Source organism: Microcebus murinus, chromosome 4 (assembly GCF_040939455.1).
Source record: "Microcebus murinus isolate Inina chromosome 4, M.murinus_Inina_mat1.0, whole genome shotgun sequence".
In the NCBI taxonomy this organism is placed as follows: Eukaryota; Metazoa; Chordata; class Mammalia; order Primates; family Cheirogaleidae; genus Microcebus; species Microcebus murinus.
In genome coordinates this window covers 110925402-110951660 of record NC_134107.1, presented here as the reverse complement: position 1 = coordinate 110951660, position 26259 = coordinate 110925402, and the positions used below count along the sequence as shown (strand labels likewise).

At 47.8% G+C, this 26259-nt stretch overlaps 1 protein-coding gene across 3 annotated transcripts in view; it reads right to left on the bottom strand.

Moving 5' to 3' along the window:
• The window catches only part of ETS1 (ETS proto-oncogene 1, transcription factor), a 116962-nt gene that overhangs the window by 34591 nt on the left and 56112 nt on the right, over positions 1-26259 (bottom strand). The window contains exon 1 of one of the 3 annotated variants that reach the window (XM_012772297.2): positions 24765-25195. The exons of the other annotated variants lie outside the window; for them this stretch is intronic. Within the exon in view, the coding sequence (XP_012627751.1) occupies positions 24765-24846 (82 nt within the window). The 5' untranslated portion in view covers positions 24847-25195. Of the gene's footprint in view, positions 1-24764; positions 25196-26259 lie in introns of those variants that run through there. 3 annotated transcript variants of the gene reach the window in all.

Below are 26259 nucleotides of genomic sequence, written 5' to 3'. Positions count from 1 at the left end.
GACTAATCAAAAATGCAAGCCAGCCCCAAATTGCAGCGCCTTGGTTCTGCTGCCAATGCACACAGCCACTAGGGAATGCGCACTGTTTGGGTACAACGTGCCAACTCTGAGGTAGACACCTCTCTGCAGAGGGAAGCTGCCCTAGAACAGAGGAGAGGGCCTTCTGCAAGGCACAGTGTGCCCCAGGCTGCAGGGGAAGGCCGGACTCGGGCTCTGCACAGGGCCTGAGAAAGAAGCCTGCAGAGGGGCCCGGTATGCTGAACATCTGTAGGAAGTGACCTCAGACTTCTCCCTTCTTCCCTCCGTCCACCCCTGCCCCATCCCCCCAAAAGGAGTTTTAACACATTATTACCACTGAAGTCCCGAGGATTTGGTGACTCACTGGGCTCACACATGGTTCCAATGAGCCCTTGACCATTACATGGTGGGGAAGCAGGAAAAACAAATGAAAGCAGTTGTAATTCGGCAGCGCCGGAGTTCAGGCCTGCCAGACAAAAGGGATTGCAGGCATGTTCCCAAATTCGTTCAGGCACCTGACACGCAAAAGCTATTTTTAATCACTGGATTTATTTCTTTTCTACCCCCTCCACCATCCTCCACCTCAGCAAACATTTCGAAGTCAGAGCAAAACCCAAATCAGTTCCAGGTGCTCAGGGAAACCCAGCGAGCTCTTCCGTTCCAGGATCCGAGCCAGAAAGCAGAGCTGCCCCCTGGGTCCTGTAGCTAACTTTTCTCGCTCTTTCCTTAGCATAGTTCAAATCTCCCACCTTAAACTGTGGGCAAACGGCCTAAAAGAGGAAATATTTCAATGAATATGCCCTGCTGGAAAGACTTCTCAATATGTGCTTTCTCCAGCAGCCCCAGGGAAGGCAGCGGGCCCAGGGCTCTGCGATGCGCCTACTGTCAATGCCTCGGCCCGTCTCTCGGCGAGGGCCGCGCAACGTGTGTGCAAACGCCCAAGCCCAGCGCCTAGTAGGCGCTCAGTGAAGCACTGCTGGCCCGACTGAGCTGAAAAGCATCTTATATAAAAACTAAAAGAAGATATAAGATTTTACTTCCCAATGGTCAGAGAGGGAGACAGGAGACAGAATCTAGCAATTTCTCCAGATACAACAAAGCAACTGAGAAAATAAGAAAAATGAACACAAAATTCAGATTCTGAGATATAAATGGAAATTGACATCGCCTGAAACTGGCTCTTTTTTTTTTTTTTAACAAACAGACTAATTTCTTGCCTATTCTGCATCCTCCAATATGCTAAGGGAGAAATCCTTTTTGTAGCAATAATCATCTAAAATATGTTTGCCATGACAGCACTCCACAGCTACCTGAATACCGTGGACCTAAGACGCCTTTTGGCTTCCAAACTTCCTAAGAGTGCCATCTTGGAACTACACGGCACAAGACAAAAGTGTGATTCTGTGCTCAAAACTCTTTTCTGTATGTTTGGGAATTTGCCCAAACTCAGGCTGCCTTCTACCTTAGTCATGTATGGGCCTTTAAATTAATGACAATCTCATAATTTAAAAGAACATTTCAACTATTAAGATTCCTGCATACAAGGTCAATCTCAATAGAGTACTTGGAAGAAAATTAAAAGTTCTTAAATGATCATTTTATGCCATTTACACAGCATTCCACATGTTTCAAATCTTTTCCCCACATAGATGATTATACTTGATGTCCACCATACATTTCACAAGCCCTAAATGTCTGAGAACAGCGTGATTTCTTCGTGGTGAAACACAGAGTGCCGTGGTCTCCACACCGCTGAGGAGAGAAGAACGAATCGGGCCCTCGCAGCGCCGAGGCTTTGCAGAGAGCCACGCGCACCCTCGTCTCAGCGCTGAGCGAGGGAGACTCCGCCCTGCCCTCAACTGAAGCAGGCGTGACAGGCTCATGAGGCTTCTGGCACCTGCGGGACACCAGACAGCCCCAGGCAGGAAGAAAACACAGAATATCTGACAGCCCCACCTGCTTTGTCCCAGCTTCCACTCCTCCTGCTCTATGTATCAGTCCTCGAGGCCTCGTCCTCTGAGATCTGTGGGTGCTGGTGAATTGAGCTAACCAATTTATTTTAATTTCACTTAATTCCCACCCATAATTATCAGTACTGCTATTCAAATAGGATTTTACATTTCTGAACATGTTTTCTTGAATATCCTAGTACGATTCTCAAAACAACCAAGTTTAGCATCATCTCCACCAATAGGTGAAGGAAATTGAGGCTCACGAAAGTTTCATACGTGATTTAACCAAGATTATCGAGCCGGCCAACTAAGACACCCAGGGCCCACTCCCAGATCTGGGGGCACTGGAGCGCGCTCTCCCTGCACCTGTGTGCAGAGTTCAAAGCAGAGGAGGCAGAAATAACAGGGCACAAGAACATTTCTTTTCCTTTTCTCCATTCTTTTCATCATAGGAAAAGTTTTCTGGAGCAGGGAAGAGGCTCTGCCCCCGAGACTGCAGACAGCAGCTGCAGCACACACAACTCGCAGGCTTCGGGGCACATCTCCGGCCCACCTGGCACTTGGTGTGGGGCTGATGGGGCAGGGAGGGGTCCTGAGAAGCAGCAAGAGCCTCGGCTGGGCAGGGTGAAGGATGAGGACTTTTCTCCATGGGCAAAGGAGAAATGTGGGCAAACAAATGGAGTGGAGCCCGTTTATTTAGGCTGGAAGAGGTAAAGTTTTTCTGCACTTTTGAACTGTTTTCTCAAGGCCTGCCTCTCCCTCCCACACAGGAAACAAACATAGAGACAGGCCTCTTCCAGGGCTCAGAGCAAGCAGGAAGGACAGAAGGAAGAAAGACTCAGAAAGGAGGGTGGGGGTGGGGTAGCAGAGAGAGAAGGGCTGGCAGAGAAGGGAGAAAAGAGGGCAAGAAAGGAGGAAGTAGAGGAAGGAAGACTGGAAAATTTTAAACCAGAATACAGTGTGCCACTGGGCTAGGTAGAGGCAATGACTTTCTCGCAACTAATGATGCTCAGAAAGCAACATTTTTTCATCAATTTTGAAAGGAAATTCTCTCTCAACTTTCTTATTTATTTACACATTATATAAATACATTTTTAAACCAAAAAAGGACTGTTTTTCCAATGGGAAAAAGCCTGGTTTGAGATGAAAGCCAGTCTTCAAAAACCCCTTGGAGGAAGCTGGAACCCCACATGTCTTGGTGCTACAGAAAGAAAAACAAAGTGGACATTCTTCGGCTTTCTTATGCAGATGTATCTGCTTTTACTAAACAAATCTGGACAGACTAGGAAAAAGCCTACTCACACACATTCACACAGTGCCACTGTCAGTTTCCAACCCAGGGGAGCCGCGATGAAGAGTATGAATATGCAAGTCCATCTTCCCCGTGCAGGAGACAAACACGCTCAGTATGCCAGCCACAGGCACGGGAGTAATAATACCCTAGACAAGCACACCTGGCCGAGCTTTCCAGATCCACAAAGGAGTATTTGGCAATGAGTGGTAATCAGCGGGGAAACAGCCAACCACACTTCCCAGAAGTCTGCTCACTTAAGACATTTAGTGGCTACCTTTATTTTGAGCCATTCAATTTCACTTATAAGCCATAATAATTATTTTAAAAAATGATTATACACATCGAGTTAAAATTTGCCTTCTTATGAGTTCTAGCCATCGGCTCTCGTTCTGCAGGCTGAAGCCACAAAGTACAGGCTAATCTTCCTTCATCGGACAGCTTTTCAACTGCTTTATTCCTCCCTGCTGTGGTCTGTGGCCGCCCCCCACCCCGAAGCACTCCTCCATGCCTGTGCTCCTGAAGAGCCCCTGAGAGTTCCCGGCGACTGCGCATTTGTCAGGAGTACGAGTACAGTGAGACGATCATTTTACTCTATAAACTTAGGCTGGTGCAGACTAAGGCACCATGGATTTTTCTAATAGCATCACTACAAAAGCTGCCAAGCCTGCTCCTAATAAACTGGTATCCCACCAATTCTGCACCTACTCACTGAATTTTACTAATCTCATTGTAGGGCTCCACATTTAGCCAGATTAAACTTCACCTTGTTTGTTCTGACCCATGTTTCTATGTGCAGGGATCTTTTCTGTCCTCGTCCTTAGCTGTCCCTCGCAGCTTTGCACCATCTGCAACTTACTAAGTGTGCTTTCTGTATCTTTCCTATTCTAAGCCCCTGATACAAGTGTTGAAAAGGCAAGGCCCAAGTACTGATCCCCATAACATAATGCCAGAGACCATGCATTACTCTGCCACTGACACATTAATCGAGACCCTTTGGGTATAGTTGTTCAACCAGTTACAAATCCCCCTGACTTTACTATCATTACATCCACATATCTTTGCCTTGACCACAAATATATCACAGAAAGACTCAGACAAAAAGCATTACTGCAATCAAATAGGAGGTTACAATATTCAGTTCATCTACCCATTGTGGAGCCCGTTCTGCCCTCACGTTTCTCCCCAAACACCAGACAGAGCAAGAGCAGCTGACAGAAATGGCTAGGCTGGAATTCAGACCTCTGCACAGAGAGAGAAAGCGGGGGCTGCAGCCACAGCAATGCTTTGCTTCCAGAAACAATGGGCAGTTAGAGAACAATGGCTACAGACACAGTCTTGGTCTATTTATATCTGCCACTGCTAGTCCCAGACGGGAGGAACTGGAAGTCTGCCCTGCATGCACAGCTCCAACTGGACCCAAGCAGGGAGGAAGATGAGGTCACCAAGAATGCTGCCTGTTTAGGAATGGGCTTCTTGTTTGCTCACATAGTTCCTTCTCAGCCTAAAGAATCTCTTTAGCCAAGTGAAGAAATTTGCTTGCCTACTGCTAAAATAGCACCGCTGTTGAGGAGCAGATGAGGGAGTAGCTGCGGCGTCACCCAGCCCAGAGCAGTTAGGGCCTCTCTCTATAGAGGTCAGAGGAGGTGGAATGACAAAGACACACTAACCAGTCGATGGAGGGCAACTGCGTGGTTTCTGAAACAGCAGTCTTACCAGGTCTGTTAATGGCACATGGTTCAGAACACTATAAAGGGCTCTTCCATGGGAAAGTTCTCGCCTCACTTCTTTGGAGCTAATAAAGAAGCCAAGAGCTGAAAGTCACAGATATGTATGTGTCTTATCTCAGTGACCATCTCCCCTCCCCTATCCCTCAGCCCCTTCTGACAGTGTCTCCATTTTCTGAAATTTCATCTTTTGCTCTCACATGACTTTGGAGTGATAATGAATTTTAATCCTTCCCAACTGTGTTAGTTACATTCTTAATCCTCACACAGGCTTACTAAAAAGGGCCACCAGTGGTCAGATTAGCCTGAGATAGACACCAAACTGAAAACCAAACTGAAAACAAGCAGCACCTGGGCCTGGGAGGCGGCCCTGCCGTAGCCGCCTGCCTTCACTGCGACTTCCCGCCCGCAGCCCTCAGCATCAATGGGAAGCCGACAGTCGGCAACTGCACCTCTGGATCCTGTCCAACCTCACAGCCCTGCGAATCCTAAGTGCAAAGCTGGAACCTCCCAAAGGCAAGAAATTCAGGGCTTAATAAAGAGATCCCCTGCAGAGCAGCTTCTGGCTTCCTTCCTATTCCTGGAAAACCAACATTTAAGTAGACAGAAAGATCTAAATAAGATCATTTTTTTTCCTTTTCATTTAAATAGCTTACGATGTTTCGTTTAGAATATCCCAAGTCACCACGTTAGGAGGGACTAGTAGCAAACACTTAAATGTTTTATAATACAAAGGCTTAAAGCGCAGAGCAGGCAAGTGCTGCTCACTGCCGGTGCCTGCGAGCCGAGGAATGGTTGAAGTGGAGGCTGTGTCCCTTCCCGGCCCCACACTCTCTGCATCGGCCTCGCAAGCGCATGAATCAAGATGCTCAGGGCTCAGACCATCTGGAGGGTGTGCTAATAAACTTGAACTACCAGGATAAGTGAGATAAAGTGCACAAGGCTGCAAGAGGCAAACATTCCAGTACCTCTTTCCTTCTATGCAGATGGTGGAGACTGAAACCCAGATGGACCTTTGACCACCTATACAGCAAACTGTGAAGACCTAAGTGAGGGCATGGGCCGCCGACCTGGCCCAGGACTTCATTCAAACACTGCTTCCTTGACCTCTCCCCCAACCCCCGCTCCCCACCACTAAACACTCCCTTCTTCTGCAAGGACCCTGCTGAATCATCCCAGTGTAATTCAAGAGAGCCACATGGGAACCACATGGTCGGAGTGGGGATAAGGCAGAGAGACACACATTCTTACCCTGGAGCAAGGCTGACATCAGAGAAGACACGAAAATCCCCACCCATAGCATGTCTGGCAAGCGCACGACACAGCCCTTCCCTACACTTACAGTCTTCAGAAAATGCCTGCACACCAGCTAAATGCAACAAAAACCGATGGCACTGCCCAACACTGAACACCTCACAGAATGAAGGCCCCACTCTGTTCAGTAAATCCAAACATACATCCCTAATGAGGAGTGAAAAATCCTGTGACTTTAATAATTTTAAAGTCCCAGCTCCAGTTTTCTGAGCTGCAAAGAAGGTACCTAGGACCCCAAGAGGTAAGCTTCAAAGGCAGCCTGGTTACTTACTCCCCCTAAACCATTAGATTCGTTGCTAAGCCTATGGTAATACCTGAGGCTACCCCAGGGTCTGTGTAGACCTGCCTAGTCACCATGTGCACTCTCCTGGTGTGGTCACACTTTGCCCTGTCTCTGTGCCTCTGTCCTGCCCTCACTACGGCTATATGATGCATAGAGCCTTATCCAGGGCCAAAAGTAGAAAAGAGGAATTTACAGAATTTGCCATAAAACTTTAACAACTCCTTGGAGGGGTGTTCTCCTTCCTGGCAACCAGACGTGGTTATAAAATGAATGGAAAGTGAAGAGGAAGAGAAGCCAAGCTCTGTCACTAATCAAGGATCCCACCTGATCCCTGATCTAACACAGAATTAGAAGGGACTTTACATGTCATCTAGTTAAAACCTTTTCCTTTTGATGGGGAAAATGAAGCTCAGGGAGGTGACATTAACTCACTTAAGTCATGTGGTCACTACTTCCAGACCTCTTCATTCCCTGTCTGGTTGTCTTTTTTCCTCTACACCATTGCTGTTTACGTGCAGCAGTGGATTAGGAGGGAGACGGTCCCCCTCATATCTTTACCACCATCAGACCCTGAGTCACCATTCTGGATAAACACTGTTCTTCCCCAAGTTCTTAAGAACCACAGAGAAACAACCCATCCAGAGATCTAATGAACATTATAGGATTTTATGGACCCATGATGCTACCTGCTCCCATTCCAGGTTATGAGGGTTTTTTTTATAATAATGGAAATTAAAAAATTTTAATAATGAAATTATTATGTATCAAAAACTTGTGATATGAAATAAAAGTGGCACTTTTATACCTTAAATGCTTACATTTGAAAAGCAGATAGGCTAAGATACATTAGTAAGAAAAAACATGGAAGGACACCTAGCACTTTGAGAGGCCAAGGCTGGTGGATTGCTCAAAGCCAGGAGTTTGAGACCAACCTGGGAAACACAGTAAGATCCTGTCTCTACAAAAAAACTAAAAAAATTAGCCAGCTATGAGGGTACATGCCTGTAGTCCCAGCTACAAGGGAGGCTGAGGCAGGGGACTTGCCTGAGCCCAGGAGTGTGAGGCTGCAGTAACCTATGCTGATGCCTCTGCACTCTAGCCCAGTCAACAGAGGGAGACGCTGTCTCAAAACAAACAAACAAACAAACAAACAAACAAAAAAATAGAGCAGAAATCAATGAAATAGGACAAAAAAAAAAAAAGACATGAAAAGAGAAATAATAAAGCCACAATCGTTGTTCTTTGAAAAGAATACCAATGGTCAAACTCTACCATAGAAGAGCTTCCTCTCAGGCCTGCCTCTCAGGAAGCTGAGATTCCTGTTGCATACCAGGGATCATCAAGCAAGCAATCTTCAATACTCAGCTTTAATCATATGACCACAGGCATGACGGCCCTGAAATTTGAGGGGTACTATTCCTATCAATCTGGAAAAAGTGAAGACAGTAGTTAATTTCAGTGACCTAGGGACCTAAGAAGCACTGAAAACAGAATTGATTGTCATCATGTCATTTGAAGGTTCCTAACACTGCCATTCCGGTCCCACTGGTATTCCAAAAGGATCACCAAAACACAGTGATAGGGTTGACTGATAAAGCCCAAACATAACATCAGGGGCATTGGCCTCTGAGTTGAACCTGATGCATCTAATTAATGAAGCTATCGGTCTAGCCCCAAAAAGGCCATGGCCTGAAGCAACACAAGCAGCTCCAGCTCCAATTCAGAGCACAGAGCCCTAAGGGATCCAGGAAAGATACACCTAGCTGTGATCTCTTTTACCTCCCACAGAGTTTTTTCCTCTCCTTCCAGATGGGCCACTCCTAATGGCCCCGAACACCCAGACTTCAGCATTCTGGCCAGCCTGCTGCTGCCCCAGAGTCTCGCCCACGCAGGTCCAGGGCAGACAGCATCGGACGCCACTCCCAGGAGCAAACCCAAGAGGCTGATAAGTCTCAGCCAGACCCAAAGAGCAAAGGAAAAGTGATCAATGCAGAAGGGGAGGAGCCAAAGCCACTCTCTATCTGCCTGCGTGGGTATGGATGGGAGAGACCAGGATGCCCAGCCGTCATCCGTCATCCATCATCCGCTGCTAACAAATGGCTCTGCCTCATCAGGAAGCCATTAGGAAATGTGCAGCCACCACAGCCCCAAGCTCCCTGGACTGGACTGTCTGCATACAGCTGGAGAAAGCACTGTTATCCTGCCCAGATGACACTAGCTCACTGCACAGTGGAGCCTACCAAAGTGAGCCGTCAGAAGAAAGTCTGAGCTTGAGTGGTGAGAGAGGAGGGACCTTCGAAGGCGGCGAGGTGCAGCACTCGCCCAGGAGTGTGCTCTGAGCCCACGCCGTGTCCAGGCTGGATAGCATCCCTCTGTTTAAAAAGAGCTACCAAATGCTAACGGGCATGGGCCTTCTTTTCAGGGTGAAGAAAATGTTCTGGAATTAGATATTGGTGATGGTTGCATCCCTCCTGTGAATGTGCTAAAATGCACTGAACTGTATGCTGTAAAACAGTTAATGTTACGTGAATTATATTCAATTTTTAAAAGACAATAAATTTAAAAACAAGAGAAGGGAGAGAGAGAGAGTGAGAGCGAGCTGCTGGCCCGCCTGCTAGGAGCCCAGCCATGGCAACACCTTGGTGACTGAGAGCCACGGACCCTTCACACAGTTTCCCTTGTACTGGGGGAACAAGCACCACCGGTACACAGACAACGGCAAAGCGCTCACAAAGCGATGAGAGCTGTGCTTAAGAGTAACACAAAAGGTTTTGAGAGCAGGCTGAGTGGGGGAAGGGCAGGAAGCAGCCCATCATGTCCTGAGAGCATTGGACATGAAGGAGAGCAGGCGGTCAAGGAGTCAGGGACGATGCCCGTGGCCAATGGCTGGCACTCCTGGGAAGGGAAGGCGGGGAGGGGCTGAGACCTCCCACACCTGCCTCTGTCACATGGAAGCCCTTGTGCAACCGCAGTGGGGCCACCCTCTCTGGGAGGCCGTTCCAGAGGCTCAGACACCTGGCATCTGCAACTCCTGGCACCACTTGTGTGAGGATGAAGAGGAAAAGCCACCAGCTCCAAGGGACAAAGAAAAAAACCTCAATCCCCTAACCTAAAGATGCTCCCCGAAGAGACTACTGATGCCGAGCACTCGTTGAGAGCGGTATTTCCAGTTAGGCATTTGTACGCGTGCAGTTCACCCTCCTGGAGGTTTCTCTCCCAACCTCTGGGGGGAGACAGAGAAAGTGCAGATGGGACAGCACCTCCAGTGACAAAACCTAAGGTGGGGTGGGGGCGGTCTGGCCTACGGAACTGAGGAAGGTGCAGTCACATCAACTGTGACAACAAGGGATCTTTGGGGGAAATTCTTTTCCAAGAGGGATCATGAGTTTTGTTCCCTGGAATGCCCCGGAGCAGCTCTGCCTGGCTCCCGCCTGACTCAGACTGGGCGGGGGCGCACGCACCGAGGGGGCGCACGCACCGAGGGGGCGCACGCACCGAGGGGGCGCACGCACCGAGGGGGCGCACGCACCGAGGGGGCGCACGCACCGAGGGGGCGCACGCACCGAGGGGGCGCACGCACCGAGGGGGCGCACGCACCGAGGGGGCGCACGCACCGAGGGGGCGCACGCACCGAGGGGGCGCACGCACCGAGGGGGCGCACGCACCGAGGGGGCGCACGCACCGAGGGGGCGCACGCACCGAGGGGGCGCACGCACCGAGGGGGCGCGGGAGGTCCGGGAGGGAAGGAGTAGCCACAGAGCAGGCAGGGGTCAGAGGGCTAGCGTGACTCTGGTTCAGGGAACAGACGAGAGGAAACTTCAGCGAGGGGCGGTGTAGCAGAATGCGAGAAATTATTCTCTGAGCCTTACACACCACTCCAGTTGGGCTACCGCCCTGCCTTGGCAGCGGCTCATTGCTGCTCTAGAATACACCGAATTAGTCACTGGATTAGCAAGCATATTTACACACACTGGCACGCAGCTGTTTAAAGACACAGGATCCCCTTTTCTAGGTGCTAGATTGTGGCTGTAAATCAACTTTTGCAATCGATCGGCAACTGGCAAGCCCCAGCGCTGCGCAGTTCCTGCAGAGTCTTCCTCAGGGCATGCACCCGGGGAACGCCGGCCAGACCGGCAATGCTCTAGCAGGCGTCTGCTGGGAGACAGGAGGGCAAGGGCAGAGAAGAAGGAAAGGACAGTGGGCTTTTCCCATCCTGGGGCTAGTTATCTTCAGATGGCCAAATGAATGCACTGACCTAGGCCCTCCCAGGGCAGCCTGGCTCAGGAGGTGACACCTGAGAGGGTGCAAGTTCCGATCCTGCCCGGATGCATTATCAGGTAACTGAGTGTTCTCCTTAAACCTTGGATGCGCAGGTCATCTCCAAGAAAAGACAGGGTGCCAGGACAAAGAGGAGAAAGTACTTCAGCAACTAAAATAATGTCAAATCCTGGTAACAACAATTCCAAGAATCCTCCCTGTTGAAGTGGCAAGGATAATATCTGCAAATAATGCTTTAGAGTTGGGAACATAACCCAAGCCCTTACTGGAGTTTGGTAAGTATGCATGAGAGGAATTTGAAAATAATGTAACTGGCCACAGGGACTGTTCTGGCCCACTTGGTTATGGAGGTGTCAAGTGGAAAATTTTCTGTAACCAGGTTAACAGTAACCACAGTTTTAACAACCACTGAAGTATAACAGCGTCAGCAGCAATAAATATTTGTGCAGAATTTGGTGCACAATGGTTTGTTGCGATAACGGTTTACTGAGTCTCTGTGGCAATGAGAAAGTATTTTACAGGAGTACATCCTAATAGCCCCCAAAAACTCTTTAATATTATCTGCACTGTAAGGAGCAGAAAAGCATGGTATAGGGCAGTTAAACACTTTGCCTAAAAACAAATGAGTAAACAGTAAGCCTAAATTCAAACCCAGGGCTGTCTTAGCTCAGAACCTTGCTCTTTGCATGGCACCCTGCTGCCCCCAGTGAGGAATATCGTAACCAGCATAACAAAAGCAAGGCTGTCAGGGACATGGACTGCTTACTACCGAGCAACCTACATGTAAATCCCTTCAATCCCTTACCTTCGACTTAGAGGTCTCACCTATCAAACGAGAAACAAAATTTGTCTATATCATAAAATCATCGTAAGAAATCTGTGGTATAAATAAATCCACCTGACAAATATAAAAACCAAAACCCAATTACTAAATGAAGTGAACTGCATTTCGGCTCCATTAGAACAGGAATTTGGAGAAGATTCACAAAAAGATTTGTGACTTGCTTACGTAGGTGGAGCCTAGTGTGTATTCTGCACCAGCTTTTAGAAATTCAAATATTACTTCCTTGGAATTGGTTTGGCCATAAAAACACTGAAAATATTATTTTCTTATAAAGCAAAGCAGTTGGGGGCAACTGGAGACTTGACTCATCTTTGCTCATCACTCTGCCTGCACCATGCCAGTAAGCAGACCACGCTGATCAAAGCCCGGCAGGTAGTCACCCAGGGCTCGAGCTCATGTGCAAAACTGAATTGCTGTTTTGTTCGCCCAGCACCCAAAATCCTTTGGAGACTTTGCAGCCAGCCTGAAAGCCCAAAGTTCTTTCATCAGACCATCCATTAGAGAAGCGCATGGAAAAGCCACAAAGCTCCCCTCAAGAGAGGTCTTCACAAATTCAGAAATAAATATTTTATTCTATTTAAATGTCCAATTGAATCAGAGGTTAACGCCAGGTCCACCACATAGACGTTGATTCATTCCACGTGTGTGTTTATTTCTCTACAAACATTCCTGTTGCATCAAGTGGCCTCGATGCCTAGACTTGTGCCTCTGAAAAGCCCCTTCCTGGAGAATTCTTGGGTATGGGTGGAGCTCTCACTTCATCCCTCAATTTCCCAATCTGAAAAATGGGGCCAAAGCACCAACTCGCAAGTTTAGTGAGTTTAGTCAGCCACGTTTCATGTGTTCATTATGGATTTGAAAATGCACTGCGGAAATTATGCAAACTATATTTTTTTGGCTTTCCCTCTAATAACTTATCTCAGTGGTAGATATTTGTAAACTGAATGTCTTCTTCCTCACCCTCACAGTAATGAGGAGCCTAGAAGAGAACATACCACACAGAAGAACATCTCAAGAATCAAGGCCTCTTGCAGGAACACCAGCAAGTTTTGTCTCCAAAAGCACCTAAGTAGGTAGGACTTTGTGACTAGAAACATCCAAGTTAAAATTTATAACTTGAAAACTCTGTGGTGTTGGGCAAATTATCTAAGGTCTGAAACTCAGTTTCTTATCTACAAAATGGGGATTCAACCCCCAACCTCACAGTGAGCTTATACTGACCCTTGACAAAAGAGGTTAGAATGTCACACGTCCACTTATACACTGATTTTCTTCCACCTGCCACCCCGAGACAGTCAGACACCTCTCCTTCCTCCTCCCCTTCAGCCTATTCAATGTGAAGATGAGGATGAAGACCTTTATGATGTTCCACTGAATGAACAGTAAATACATTTTCTCTTCCTTATGATTTTCTTAATAACATTTTCTATTCTCCAGCTTACTTCATTGAAGTAATAAAGCATATAATACACAGAACATACAAAATATGTGTTATTCGACTGTTCATGCTACCAGTAAGGCTTCCCCTCAACAGCAGGACATGAGTAATTCAACACGGATGTCTGACTACACGGGGTCAGCACGCCAAACAGCCGTGTTGTTCAAAGGTCAGCATTTCTGTAAAGCACATTACAAGTGCCTGACACATAGTAGGTACTCTATAAACACTAGTTTCACCTCCTCACCCAACAGTTTTGAAGAACGTTTGGTTTCCATTAAGAGACAAGGAAGGTGTAAGAGTAAACTCTTGATCTTATGTGAAATCCAGGATGTATTTCCGGTACACACACGACTCACCCTTGGGGAGTTCGCATCTATTTGGCACCCCCACTACGTATCGTATCTCCCACTAATTTGAAAACACTCCTTGCATCACCAGAGACTCCAGAGTACTTTCCAAACATGAACTCATGGACTCTCCCACTCTCGCCTGGAGAAAGGCAGCTCAGTGGCTAGGATACCCTCCTACAATACAAATACCCTCCTAGAATACAAAAGGGCTGGAGAGATGTGGCAAGAATCTGGTGGCTCGGAGGAAAGACAGATTCAGGTATCCCGATTCTCACCAGGCAGCAGGAAGTAACAGGATGACCACCTGTCATCCTGCCCAGCTGACAGCACAGGAAATATCAAACCAGGCAAAGGTAAGACCAACCCAGAACTATTGATAAGTGCAGAATAGTATGCCAGAGGCCCGAACCCCAGTTTTAGGAAGAAATACACTTTGCAGCCACACTAGGATTTGGTTTACAAGATCAGATTTTCCTGACAAGCATTAAAATTAGTGCACAGATTCAAAAATGCCAAACTTGTAACTATTATCTCCATTTTTGCTACCATCGGGCATACCACCATCAACTTCCCATTCCGGTCTCCTCTGCCCCAATCATCCAGAGGCACCACGGCTACTCAGGATTTACACCTACTGCCACAGAAACGGCATCACGCCCAGCGGCCCTGCCGAGCCAGCTAACAGCCTGTTCCTAGGCCTTGGAATGCTCTGGTTCCCGCATGACCACAGCAAGGGGGAGGGGGGGAGAAAGGCTTGCTTTTTCTCCCTAAGGAACACCACATTGTATTAAGGAGATAATCTAATATAACGTTGCTAAACTCTGAGTGTATCTACCTGGTGCCATAGCAAATACCCTCTGTTTTAAATGGAAACTAACAGGGGAAACAAATCACTCATCTAAGATTTCATTAATTCTCTTATGCTTCATTGGCACCGTTACTTCCCATAATAGGAATGCAGTGTGAGACTGAAAGATTTCTCCTTATTGTTTTGTTTTGTTTTTCCTGAAACACTCCTCCAGCTACCTAAAGTTCCTGCTACTTGTTAAAATGGACCTTCTTGGCTAAAGGGGGTAAACTGAGGCACAGAAGACTAATGCAATGTGCCTTATAGTTCAATGTCAGAAAATAGAAACTGGACAAGAATATTTTTCAAATCTCTATCAATTAACACACAAAAATGTATGTCTCAAAGTCCAAAGTCAACCTTCCCCAGAAGGAAACTGCATCTTTGGAGAAACCCTGCTTCACATTCTAACTCTGCCACTTACTTGCCATGTAACCTAGGCAGAGTAACTTGGCATCGCTGCTCTGCATTTTCCTTGTTTGTAAAATGTTGGTAACCCAGAGGATTACTATGGGCTCGAATGCGGTGAAGTCACAAGTCAAATTGTAAAAAGTGACCAGATTACAGTCAAGTTTTAAGATGAACTAGGAAATAATATGCACAAACAGATCTTAATAATTCCCCCAAATTCGGCAAACTTCCAAATATTTCTGAGACTCCTGAAGACAGCAGACATGGAATTTTAAAGTTAGCTCTGGCTGGGTTTGGATCTAAACTCCTCCACTCTGCACCCCGGGGGCACTCATTTCATCGCCCAGTCTCTTCACCTGTGACGTGGGAATAATGCTTCACTCTTAGGGATTAAAGTGAAATAATGAGGATCTTGGCACAAGGTTAGCACCCAATATCTCAGAAAATGAACAAATCACAAGGGAAAACGTAGAAATGAGTGGAGATGAGACATACCCACACAACAGATAAATTCTACCCTATTGTCTTGGCAGTTTTCCTTGTTCTTACCCCAAAACTGGCATGCTGAACTTAGGTCCCTGCTTCTGAAAGAAAAGGGTTAACTATGATAGACCTTTCTCAGAATGTGGAAATAATATCAATAAAATGAAATTTCAGATAACAACTGTGTGCCAGGGACGCTCTTGCACCATGGGAGCCTTTGAGAGCAAAGCAGCCCATGCTCCCCACACCCCAGGGTGCAGCAGCAGCTTCCTGCACGGCTGTGGAAGCCAAGGCCGGTGGTATCTTGTCTGCCCCTGGCTCCTCCCGGCACCCGTGCCTGCGGCAGGGTGAGCCGGCTGCTGGCGACACCAGTCCAGAGCAGCCCAGAGCAGGCAGGCCTGGCCCTTCCCTCTGCACCAGCAGGAGGCAGGGCCTGGACTGCTGGCCTTGTCAGGAAGACGCACTGAGGGGCCCGCAGCAGAATGCACTCCTGATGCAGGAGGCCACCATTTCTGAGAGGAGCAGCACCCTGAGGAGGGGCACGCAGATGAAATAAGCTCACTGCTCTGGCCACATGCTCGGCCTGAGGATGCGCTGGGCTGGCTGCTGCACCTACTGGACCCCGACATGCAACTCCTTCCTGCAGGCCAGCACCGCCCGGAGCTGCCTTCCGCTGCTAACGCGGCAGCGCCTGGGGAAAAGGAAGCTGTTCCACCGAGGAAGAACAAGAGGAAGGCGTGCAGCACGTCCCAAAAAAGATGAGAAAGAAGGAAGAGCAGGAAAAGAGTAAGAAAGTATAAAAGAACTTAGAACTAATGAAAGAATGAAAGAACAAACAAAAGGAAATAATTTTAAAAGGAATGAAAGAATTTAAGTGGTATTTCATACACTTCTGGGAAAGCCCCATCTGGACCAAGCGTTGTCCTTGGCTAGGAATTCCAGTCTCGGGGGCCTGGTGGGCAGCCCCGGGCCTACTGTTTCCCCTCTGTTTACGTGGTCACCTCTGAAACACTGTCACCACAAGATAATGCTTCTCCAATGGTGAGCAAAGTTGACGACAAATTCTGACATCTTTCTGTCTCTGGGAAGTTGTCCTTTACAAAGGTACCCCCGATTCCCCAATGATTGAATTGTTATTAATAGAATTTGGAGAAAACATCCAGAAACATCCTCATTTTGCCTACCTCTTGAATGACAGACAGTATATGCTCTCTTTGAGCCTAAATTATTTTAAATATAGTATTACCTGAAGTCATAAAATGTCAGTGTTAGGAGAAATCTTATAGGTCATCTTTTCCAACTGCTTTATTTAACTGATGAAGAAAATGAGGTCCAGAAAAGTACAGTGACTTGCCTAAGGTCACACAGACAAGCAGGTGCGAAGCCCATGGCTGGAACTCAAGCCTCCTGACTCTCCAGCAGCGACGGCCCCCAGAGTGGACGCTCTGCTTATGCTGCACACAGTGTTTGCTCTCAGATGCTGAGAGGTCTCCCTTATCATCTGGGATTCTTCATTGCATTCTGCACACTTACGTAGATTCTCCATAATGTGAGACAAGCTATGGATAATGTACAGCATTAGCGTGAATTTTTAGCAAGGAATATCAAAAAGGAAAAAGGTATAAATATGGAAGTATAAAAGTCAGTTACAAGAAAGCTCTTTCACTGAAAATTTCCTGAGATAAATTTTCTGAAGGGTATTTAAAAATCAGATTCAACAACACATTCTTATTTTGAACATGAATGATGATAATGAATTACCCAGCACAAAACTGTAATTGCATAAAAATGTCATTAACTGAGAACAGGTATAGCACCTGGCACATAGTGTGAGTTCTTAAATACTTCAAAAAACATCTACATTTACCATTTAACAGATTCCCTAGTCTGACCTAGGTTATTTTCCATTTGCACTCTGAAAATATGTACCTGACTGATTCTGTCATCTTCTCTGAGGTTTAACGCTTATTCTGATAAACTGATATAGAGGTTTTAACAACTAACAGCATGAGTGGGAGGCAAAGCAATGCCAAAAAAAAACCTCTCTCACAAGCCTGTTTAGTAACTCTGTTCTGCCCCAAAAATCTTTTGCTTTCAAAGTAAAAATTCATCCTGAGATTCAAAATACTCTTTAAGTCCTGGCCTCATGCTTCTTTCTTCCATCCCTTTTTACAACTACGTTTTTTTTCCTTCATGTTTATGTAAGCCATTCTTTTATTCCAAACTTGTAGCGCTCTTCCCACACTGTTCTCTATATGGAAAATAATCCTTTCCCTGTTCCTATACCTCCTCCAGATGCTTCCCAAGTGCCCATGCTCTCCATGAAGCTGACTCATAAAACTGCTATAGCCAAGAACCTTTGGAAGAAAGAGCACAACAGGCACAGAAAATACAAATGATCACTGATCCATGCACATTTCCATAAATTCAAACACTGGTCCTTCTGCACTTTTAGCCATGGAAGCACCTAGAACACAGGCAAGACTTCATCGGAGTTGTCCTGACCAGCCATGAGGGGTTTGAAATATTCAAAAGTGACCACACAACACAGCGTGGAAACAGCAGCCCGGGACTGCCCACCAGGCACCTGAGACTGGAACTCCTGCCAAGGACAAGGCGTGGTCCCCATGGGGCTTTCCCAGAAGTCCATGAAGTGTCACTTAAGTTCCTTCAGTCCTTTTTTATTATTTCCTTTTGTTCATTCTTTCATTGATTCATTAGTTCTTACTTCTTTCATACTTTCTTACTCTTTCCTTGTCCTCATTCTTTCTTTCTCATCTTTTTTTAAGCCAAAAAAGGATGTTGTAATTGAACCCATCATTCCATTCCTCCCTCCTGAAGAACTGAGGGCTTGTTTTTCACTTTTGTTTTTGCCTACTTTAATGGCGCACACACACAGAAAAAGCCAGAACACTTTTTTGACCCCTTTTTATCCCAACAGTAAAACTTCTCATCTTGGATAAACATCAAAATAAAATAAAATGAAAATTTTAATTGTCTTCACTTGTATAGTGATGGCACTTCCCTCTAAAGTTCATTTTCTCACACACACACAAGCTCTCTACGTGCAGAAAGTTTACAGTTTCTCCACATAACCTTGCAAAGCAAAAATCAACGGCTTATCACAGCTACCCAAAGCTACCAAGAGGTTTCAAATGCTTGATGTGAACTTGTTTGAGGTTGATTTTGAGTTGTTTCTCAGGCGCTGAGAAATATTATATTGTGCATCAAGAACAAATTTAAAAATATAACCCATGGTTGGGGAAAACCACACTGAACTTGAATTGCTTCAAACTCTTAATTTGGTCCTGTCAGTTTACTCTGGATAATCTAAGCCCTAAGATTAGCAAGTGAGAAAAGATATTTTAAAAAAGTTATATTAATGTCCAAATTTAGTGTCTAAGTAGGGTGGCTCTCGTCTGCTGGGAGGGTCCCAGTTACTGTCTCCATTCTGGTATGATTATCAATTAATGCTGCTTGGTAAATTATATGATCTCCCTATCTATAAGCCATCAGTATCTAAAATCTAATAGCCTAAAATTCCCAATGTTACTTTGGGTCTAACAGCACTATCTGAGTCGATATTTTACTACTCTCAGAGACAGAACTAAATGCTACAGAAAAGAACAACTGAGAAAAGCTGAAGAAGCAGTAAGAAACCACATTTGGAGGGTCCAATGACAGGCTTAATTCCAAGGAAAGCACCTGGAAAATATGGCAGAATTAGCCAAATCAATAAATATTTACAGCTTCAACAGCAATATTTTGAGCATGTCTGTAAGAATGGCTCTCTGCCAATGAAATCAGACCTACCACACCTTACACTACAGACCCATTTCTTTCTGAATCTGCATGGAGATTATAAACTATACAATTAAAAGAAAAAGGAAATGTAGATAGGGACAGAGCTTCAGAAAAGTAGCCAAGTAGAAACAGCCTGTTTATGCAATTTGGAAAACATCCACTAAAGTTTTGGAAAAAAGATATCTTCAACCCAACTACAAAAAAAAAAAAAAAAAAAAGCAAAAAGTAGCTATGGACACATGACAAGTAAAAATGATAGATTTGGGAATAGCCTTGACATTCCTAACCCTGAGTTAAGAACAGCTTAACAGCTGTGAGGGAAGGGTGGACCGAGAATACCACAAACGCAGAGGCAAATGCCATCAGGGGTTCCATCTGAGCACAGAAAGGGAGCTGAGGCCGTGTTACCGGCAGCTAAACTCAAGTGGAGACCATGCTGTTCACACGGAAACTCCTGCCTGTGATCACCATGTGGGCCCAGGATATCAATCATTCTAGAAAATGCTCCCTATAATGCAGTGACAAAGGAACCAACACCACAACTCTAGACAAGTGAGTGGCCAGGGAACCTGCTTCTCGGTGAGCCATGGCTGCAGACTGCGCGGGTGTGCAGGTGCAGCGCTGGGCTAGCCTGCCTGCCTTACACCCAACACATGCCAGGGACCTAAGAAAAACTAAATTGCAAGGGAAAAAACAAAACGTATTTGAAGCAGAGAGCAAATATAACTAGCCATGGCCTCTATACAGGCAGAAAATTAAACTTCAATTGTCTTTAAAAAGTGCATTAGTTTGCCGATACACATCTCTCATCATCCAGACTGCGGGAAAGTCAATGCACGGTAGTGCAGGCGACGAAGTTAGGAAAGTGGGCAGAATCGGGAGGCTCGGGGAAGGACTGATCTTGGAAGTAAACACAATCACCTCCCGCCTGTGCGAGAACCATGACATGTGGAAGACGCTGGGAAAACAAGAGCCCTGGTTCTCTGCTGTGCGATCGGAGGCAAGCAGCGCTGAATCTTTAAGCATCTTCCTAAAGCAACGTGTCTGGACTTCCAGGCCTGGGAACAGCCCACGGGACAGGCCTTTTCCCTAAGAGAGCACCAGAGTAACAATGACCCCATCCGATTCGGTTCAGGAGTCTTGCAGGATGGCAGGACAACACTGTACTTCCTCAACCCCAAAGCACCAACCAGCACTGCCTTCTCAGAGGCCCAGGTTTTAATTCCCAGAGATGCTGAGAATAACATGGTACTTTTATTTCTAAAAACAAAATACCTACAACATCTCATCAGTTTGTAAGTTTGTAGAGTGTGGCCTTTAGCAAAGTATGTACCTCTCTGAATATCATTTTCCTCTGAAAAATGGAGAAAATAAGACTTCCCCCACCCCAGAGTAAGTGTAAAGTGTAAAAGTGCTCTTTTATGTGAACGTGCCTGGCACACAATACAGGCTCAATATGCATTTCAGAAATATCCCTATAACTTTGGAATGGCAGGAATCTACCTTCAATCCAAGCTCCCAGAATGCCACCACAGCCATTGGCTGTCCCCTACACAAACTGCAGAGACATCTGTAGTTACACTGTCACTGTGGCCACTGTGAAGTTACCTGCTGTAGTCTTTGAAACAGGGAGACTCTTTCCTGAAAACATCCTGACCTACACTAATCAGCTCTCAGTTTTGTAGAGATTTTGATGGGGCCCAGAGCAAGCGGGGCTCTGAGAGGTTGACCATGGGCTGGTTTGTCCCCTAGAGGGAGGTGACGCTCCTACAGAGTGGTCTGGCCTCTTTAAGAGAAAAAAAAAGTTACACAGACAAAAAAACCGCAACACAAACCAACCAAAAATGCCAGGAATGCAAGCTCTGCCAACCAAATAAATAAATAAAATGTGAGATACTTTATAATAACTGGACATATATTTCTCAACCCTGCATAAATTGAAAAACTCTACTTTTCCATCAACCCTGCAAATGTCCCCCTTACCCCTAGCCTTGATTCCCTTCCTGCCTGGAGGTGACACTGGCAATTTCCATCACCTAAAGTAAACGGCCAACTCTTGTGCCTCTGTGACAGTCAGACCTCAAGACACTCGGAGAGTTCCTGCTCACTGTACTTGCTCCCTGGAGATCAGAATGAAGCTTCATCAGCATGAGATCTTAGTTAAGCAGGTCAAAAAGTCTCTGAAACTTTACTCTTCTTTCTCTCCCAAACAATATTAATAGATATGGGGAAGTGCCCAATACAACCACCATATCCCAACAGACATTTCAAGGGCTTCTGAAAATTCTACACTGGTCAGGATCATTTTTGTAGATTTTTTTTCTAGTTAACATATATATAATGCATTATAAATAGAATTTATATGCATCAGGCACCATTTTAAGATTTTGCACATATTCATAGATTTAATCCTCTTATCAACCCTATGAAGTAGAATGATTACACTCATTTTACAGATGCACGACCTGGAGCACAGAGACATTAAGTCATTTTTCCAAAGTCACACAGCTAATAAGTGGCCAAGCTGGGATTCAAACCCAGACAGTCTGGCTCCAGAGTCCCTGCTCTGAACCACTGGGCTCTTTAGTCACTAATGGAGCGTGGTCAGCAGGGATCTGGGAGCACAGCGAACAAGTGATCTAATTGCCTTGGCAGCTCTGCCCTTCTTCCTTGTCTACACTGATGAAGAAACAAAGACTGACCAAGCGGGGTGAGGACAAAGCTTCTTCCTATTTCTAAGGGCAACACAGTCCCCACGGTGGATAGGCTGCTGTGTGTGGTAGGGGAGGGGCTGATCCTTTTATTCTTATAAAAGGGCAAGCATCGAAAACTGGCCATCAGGCTCACCTCCCAGAGAAGGTGGAGCAGAGTGGTGAAGGAGAGGAAAGATTAAGCGGCTCGGGAATGTGTTTGCTTTGGCACCCAGCCTGGGGCCCCTTCTTAGCAGGCTCCACACCAGGAGAGAAGGAGTGAACCCAATGGCTATGTTTATTTTTAGCCTGTTTAAGATCTGAGAACCTCGCAATCACACCCGTTGCAATCAAACAGTATATAGCACTTTACACTTACACAGAAAATTCAATTCTAATGTTCTTTCAAAGTATATGTTAATTTGGTACTTAACGCTATCAAAATCCTGTGAGGTCTCAGAATAAAAGTGGATAAAGGCTCTTGGTCAGGTGCTAACACAAAGACAGGCAACTAGCCCAGGTCTTCCAACGCCCGTTCAGGTACCCTGCTTCTCTACCCCCTCTCTTCAGCTCTCATAAATTTTGGAGGGGCAGGGAGGAAATTCTGGTTTAATCACCTAAGCCAGATGAGATTCCACACTAGTTGCCTCCACACATAAGAAACTAAGCAATCCAAAGAAATCACTCCGACAAATATTTAAGTCACAGCTGTGGACACAAAGCCGCGCTGCGAGAAGTTAAACTTTAAACACATGTCCTATATGGTCTGATGGGCAAAGCAAATCCCCACTTAGCCAATGTCTTGTCCTTCCACTAACAAAAGCACGCACCCTGGCCCATGTCATGTCTCTTCCATCTTTGCACCTGCAAGTTTAAGTCTCAACTGAAGTTTCTTTGCTGAGTTTTTCAAGGGTAACTTGCAATATTACTCAAGGCAATGTGCATTGAGAAGTTAGAAACAGGGATTAATTTAACTTCAGCCAGCGGCTCACTAAGTATTTTTATGTCAGTGTACTTTTTCTATGCCTCTATCTTCTTCTCTGCGATGAGTATAATACATGTAAGCAAGTAATAGTCCAGAAAAAATCAGCTAAAGTTTAGTTCGTATATTCTACATGTATTTTCATGTTTCTTTATTTTTCCCAACAAAATAAATAATAGTGCTAGAAATCAAATATCCTCACAATGAATGGCAGAAAGCCGCTCGACTTATTGAGCCAGTTGAAAATGTGTTGTATTGAAGGTCAATTACAAAACCTGATCAGTGACTTGGAAATCTTTTCTCAAAAAGAAAGCCACTGTAAAGGTGCTTCTTGAAGCAGATGCTGACTGTACCACTGGGCCTTACTGTCCCCATTTTCAGATAAGAAAGCTAAAGAAAGTTACTTATCTGGGGCTTCTTTTTTTTATCAACAACTGAAATAATAGCACCATATACCTTAAATCTCTAATATTTAATATTAAGTTGACAAAAAAAATGCTCAGCTGTTTACTATGATCTAAAACATGTGTTGCCAGGGGCTCTTTTGCATTCCCAGCATGAAAGATCCACTGTAGGTAAGTGCATTGACATGGCTACACGATACTTCCCAGATAACCAAGTCTCTCTTCCCCGTAAACACTCATAACAACACATACAAACAAGCCATTCTCAAGGAAAACACTTATTAGTTGAGTTTATGTCTTTGCTGTGAACTATCCTTTCACTTTTATATATGGTTTGAATTAATTGTGACAAACAATTTATTCTGGCTTCCTTGAACCCCCAAACGCAGCCATCACAAGCAACGTCATGTCTGAGTGGCAGCTCTAAGCGCCTGAACGGGCTCCACGGTTCCAGTCTACCGCAGCACTGCTCTGACCGCGACATCCGTGGGGCAGGAAATAAGCTCAGCCTTCTTCATGTACTGCAGCCCCAGGGTCGGATGTCTGGGGGCCCAAGGGGAAAGGACATGATTTAGGTGTCTTTATTAACATTTCTGAAAGATCTCGGAATGACGAAACATCATCTTGGCTTGTATTGAAAGTTTACGATGATTAAGAAAGGGTTAAAAGAAGCAGCTAATCATGGCAGAGGCAAAGAAGTGTTAACTACAAGGAGCAGACACTGAACTTATTGATAATAACATGCAACAAAGATGCATATTACAACAATTAATTATTTTCCAGAATGCATCATCTTCTCTGTAAATTTTTCTATGTACCTTCACCTTCAAAATTACCAGTCTCCAAGGATAACTGGCAGTTCCCTACCCTGAACCAGCATCTTTCCTTCCCAAACTGCATTCATTCTGGGGATTCCGTAGGGCCAGACTCCATTAAGCTGCTCAGCACCAAAAATTAGTGTCTAAGATAAAATAAAATTTATTTCCTATCCTCCTCTTCTTCAATTCCATACAAATCAAAGAATTGGATAATACGACGAACCAAAGACACAAAGTAATGTCTGGAGTTGGGATGCCTTCCTTCTCCTAACGGCTCTCGGTGCCAGGGACAGACACCTGGACGGCACACTAGACACACGGGCAAAGAGGCAGCCTGCGAGAACGGCACAGGATGCTCCCCACAGCCAAGGGGACAACTTCAGTTCTCCGCCCACCTGCTCACCCTCAACTCGGAAAAGAGGAGCAGGACAGCAAAGGACACGTGACCGTGGCGCTCCGGGCGGCAAGGCACCACTTGAAAGTCCGCTGGAGGGCCAGCCGGCCGGCCGCGCAGGGCCTCCACCAGCCCCAGGTCGGGCGGGGTCGGGCGACGTCGCGGCAGTGCCGCCCCTGCCTGGGCGCAGCGGAGGGCGCGCTCACTTGGGAACGCAGAAAGGCGGCGCGGGGCGGAGGGGTGCCGCTGGAGGGTCCGTAAGCTTTTCCCCACCGCTCACAGAAATACAGCTGCGAGAATAAGCGCCACCCAAACCAAGGGTCGCAGGCCACCAAAGTCCTCCTCCTCCCTCCCGCAGAGACGCCCGCGAGCGGACGCGGCGCGAGGACCGGCCGCGCGGGAGCGGGGCGGGAGCGGGGCGGCCACCACTCACCCGCGGAGGGGAAGAGCTCCAGGTCGACCTTCTCCGTCTTGATGATGGTGAGGGTGGGTTTGAGATCGACGGCCGCCTTCATGGTGCCGGAGTGGGGCGCACGGCTCAGGGCAAGTTTGCTGCGGCTGGCGCTTTCCTCTTTACGGGGCTGAGTGCCGGGGAAGGGGCCGGACCGCCCTGCTGCCCTACGGACTGCCGCTGACTTTGCCCTGCCCGACGTGCGCGCCCGGCGCTGTCTCGGGAAGTGGGCTCTCCGCGGAGAGTGGGCGCGCTCGGGGCCGCCCCGCCCCGCTGCCTCGGCCCGGCCCGCGCCCGCTCCGCCGCAGGCCGCTCGGCTCGCTCCCGCGCCCGCTCCGCGCTCGGCCTTCTGCTCGGGCGCTCTGCGCGCGGCGTCTCGGCGCCCGTCCGCGCCCGGGCCGCGCTCTCCGGGGCGGGGCGGGGCGGGGCGGGGCGGCGGGGCGGGGCCAGCTCGCCGCGCGGCCCAAAGCGAAAGCGAGGGTGGCGGGGCGCCGGGCGCGGGGCGGCGGGGCGGCGGGGCGGCGGGGCGGCGGGGCGGCGGGGCGGCGGGGCGGCGGGGCGCGGGGCGGCGGGGCGGCGGGGCGCGGGGCCGCGGGGCGGTCGGGCGGCGGGGCCGCGGGGCGCGGGGCGGTCGGGCGGCGGGGCCGCGGGGCGCGGGGCGGTCGGGCGGCGGGGCCGCGGGGCGCGGGGCGGTCGGGCGCGGGGCGGCCGGGCTGCGGGTGGCGGGGCGCGGCCGGGAGGAAGGGGGGCCGGCGGACGAGCGGGCGGCGCGCGGGGGTGCCCGCGGCCGTTTCGGGAAAGTCCGTCGATTCTCCACGCATTCTTGAGCGCTCGGTCACCGGCGCCCGCCCTCCCGCGGACAGCATAGCTTTGCGAGTGCGTGTGCATCATTCATTCACGAGCCTGACACACAGGACGTGAGGCATGCGGATGAGGGGCCGAGCGTGCGAGCCGGCGCAGGGAGTCGTGGCCAGTGTCCTCGAAGGGCGCAAGTGCTGGACCGCAGCCCGGCAGCGAGTCAGGAACCGTGTCCGGAGCCGTGGGCGCCCGGGGCCGCCGAGTGCCGGCCGGGAAGGGGCCGCGGGGCGCGTGCAGCCTCGCGTCGCGGTGCCTGATCGCCGAGCCCCCGCGGGGCGCCCCTCGCCCGCTCCGGTGGGGTCCGGAATGGGGAGCCCAAATGAGGCCCTGCCGTGGGCTGCCACAAGCTTCCAGTGTACTACAGCAGACTGGGAGGAAGGAGAAGCTGTGTTTTCTTTCTAGTTATTCTGTTCCTCTAATTATGTCACTGGTGGCTGAAACCCTTTCCTTCCACAGATGCTCCCCTGTTAAATAAAATCCACAGCCCTCCCACCACCACCAGGACGGTGAGGCACAGCTCTGTGGCTTCGACCTGGGAGCCCGTCGTGGGCAGCCGTGATGGAGTCGCAGCGCCGACACAGACGACAGGAACCCGAATAAACCGTGATGTGCCGCCGAT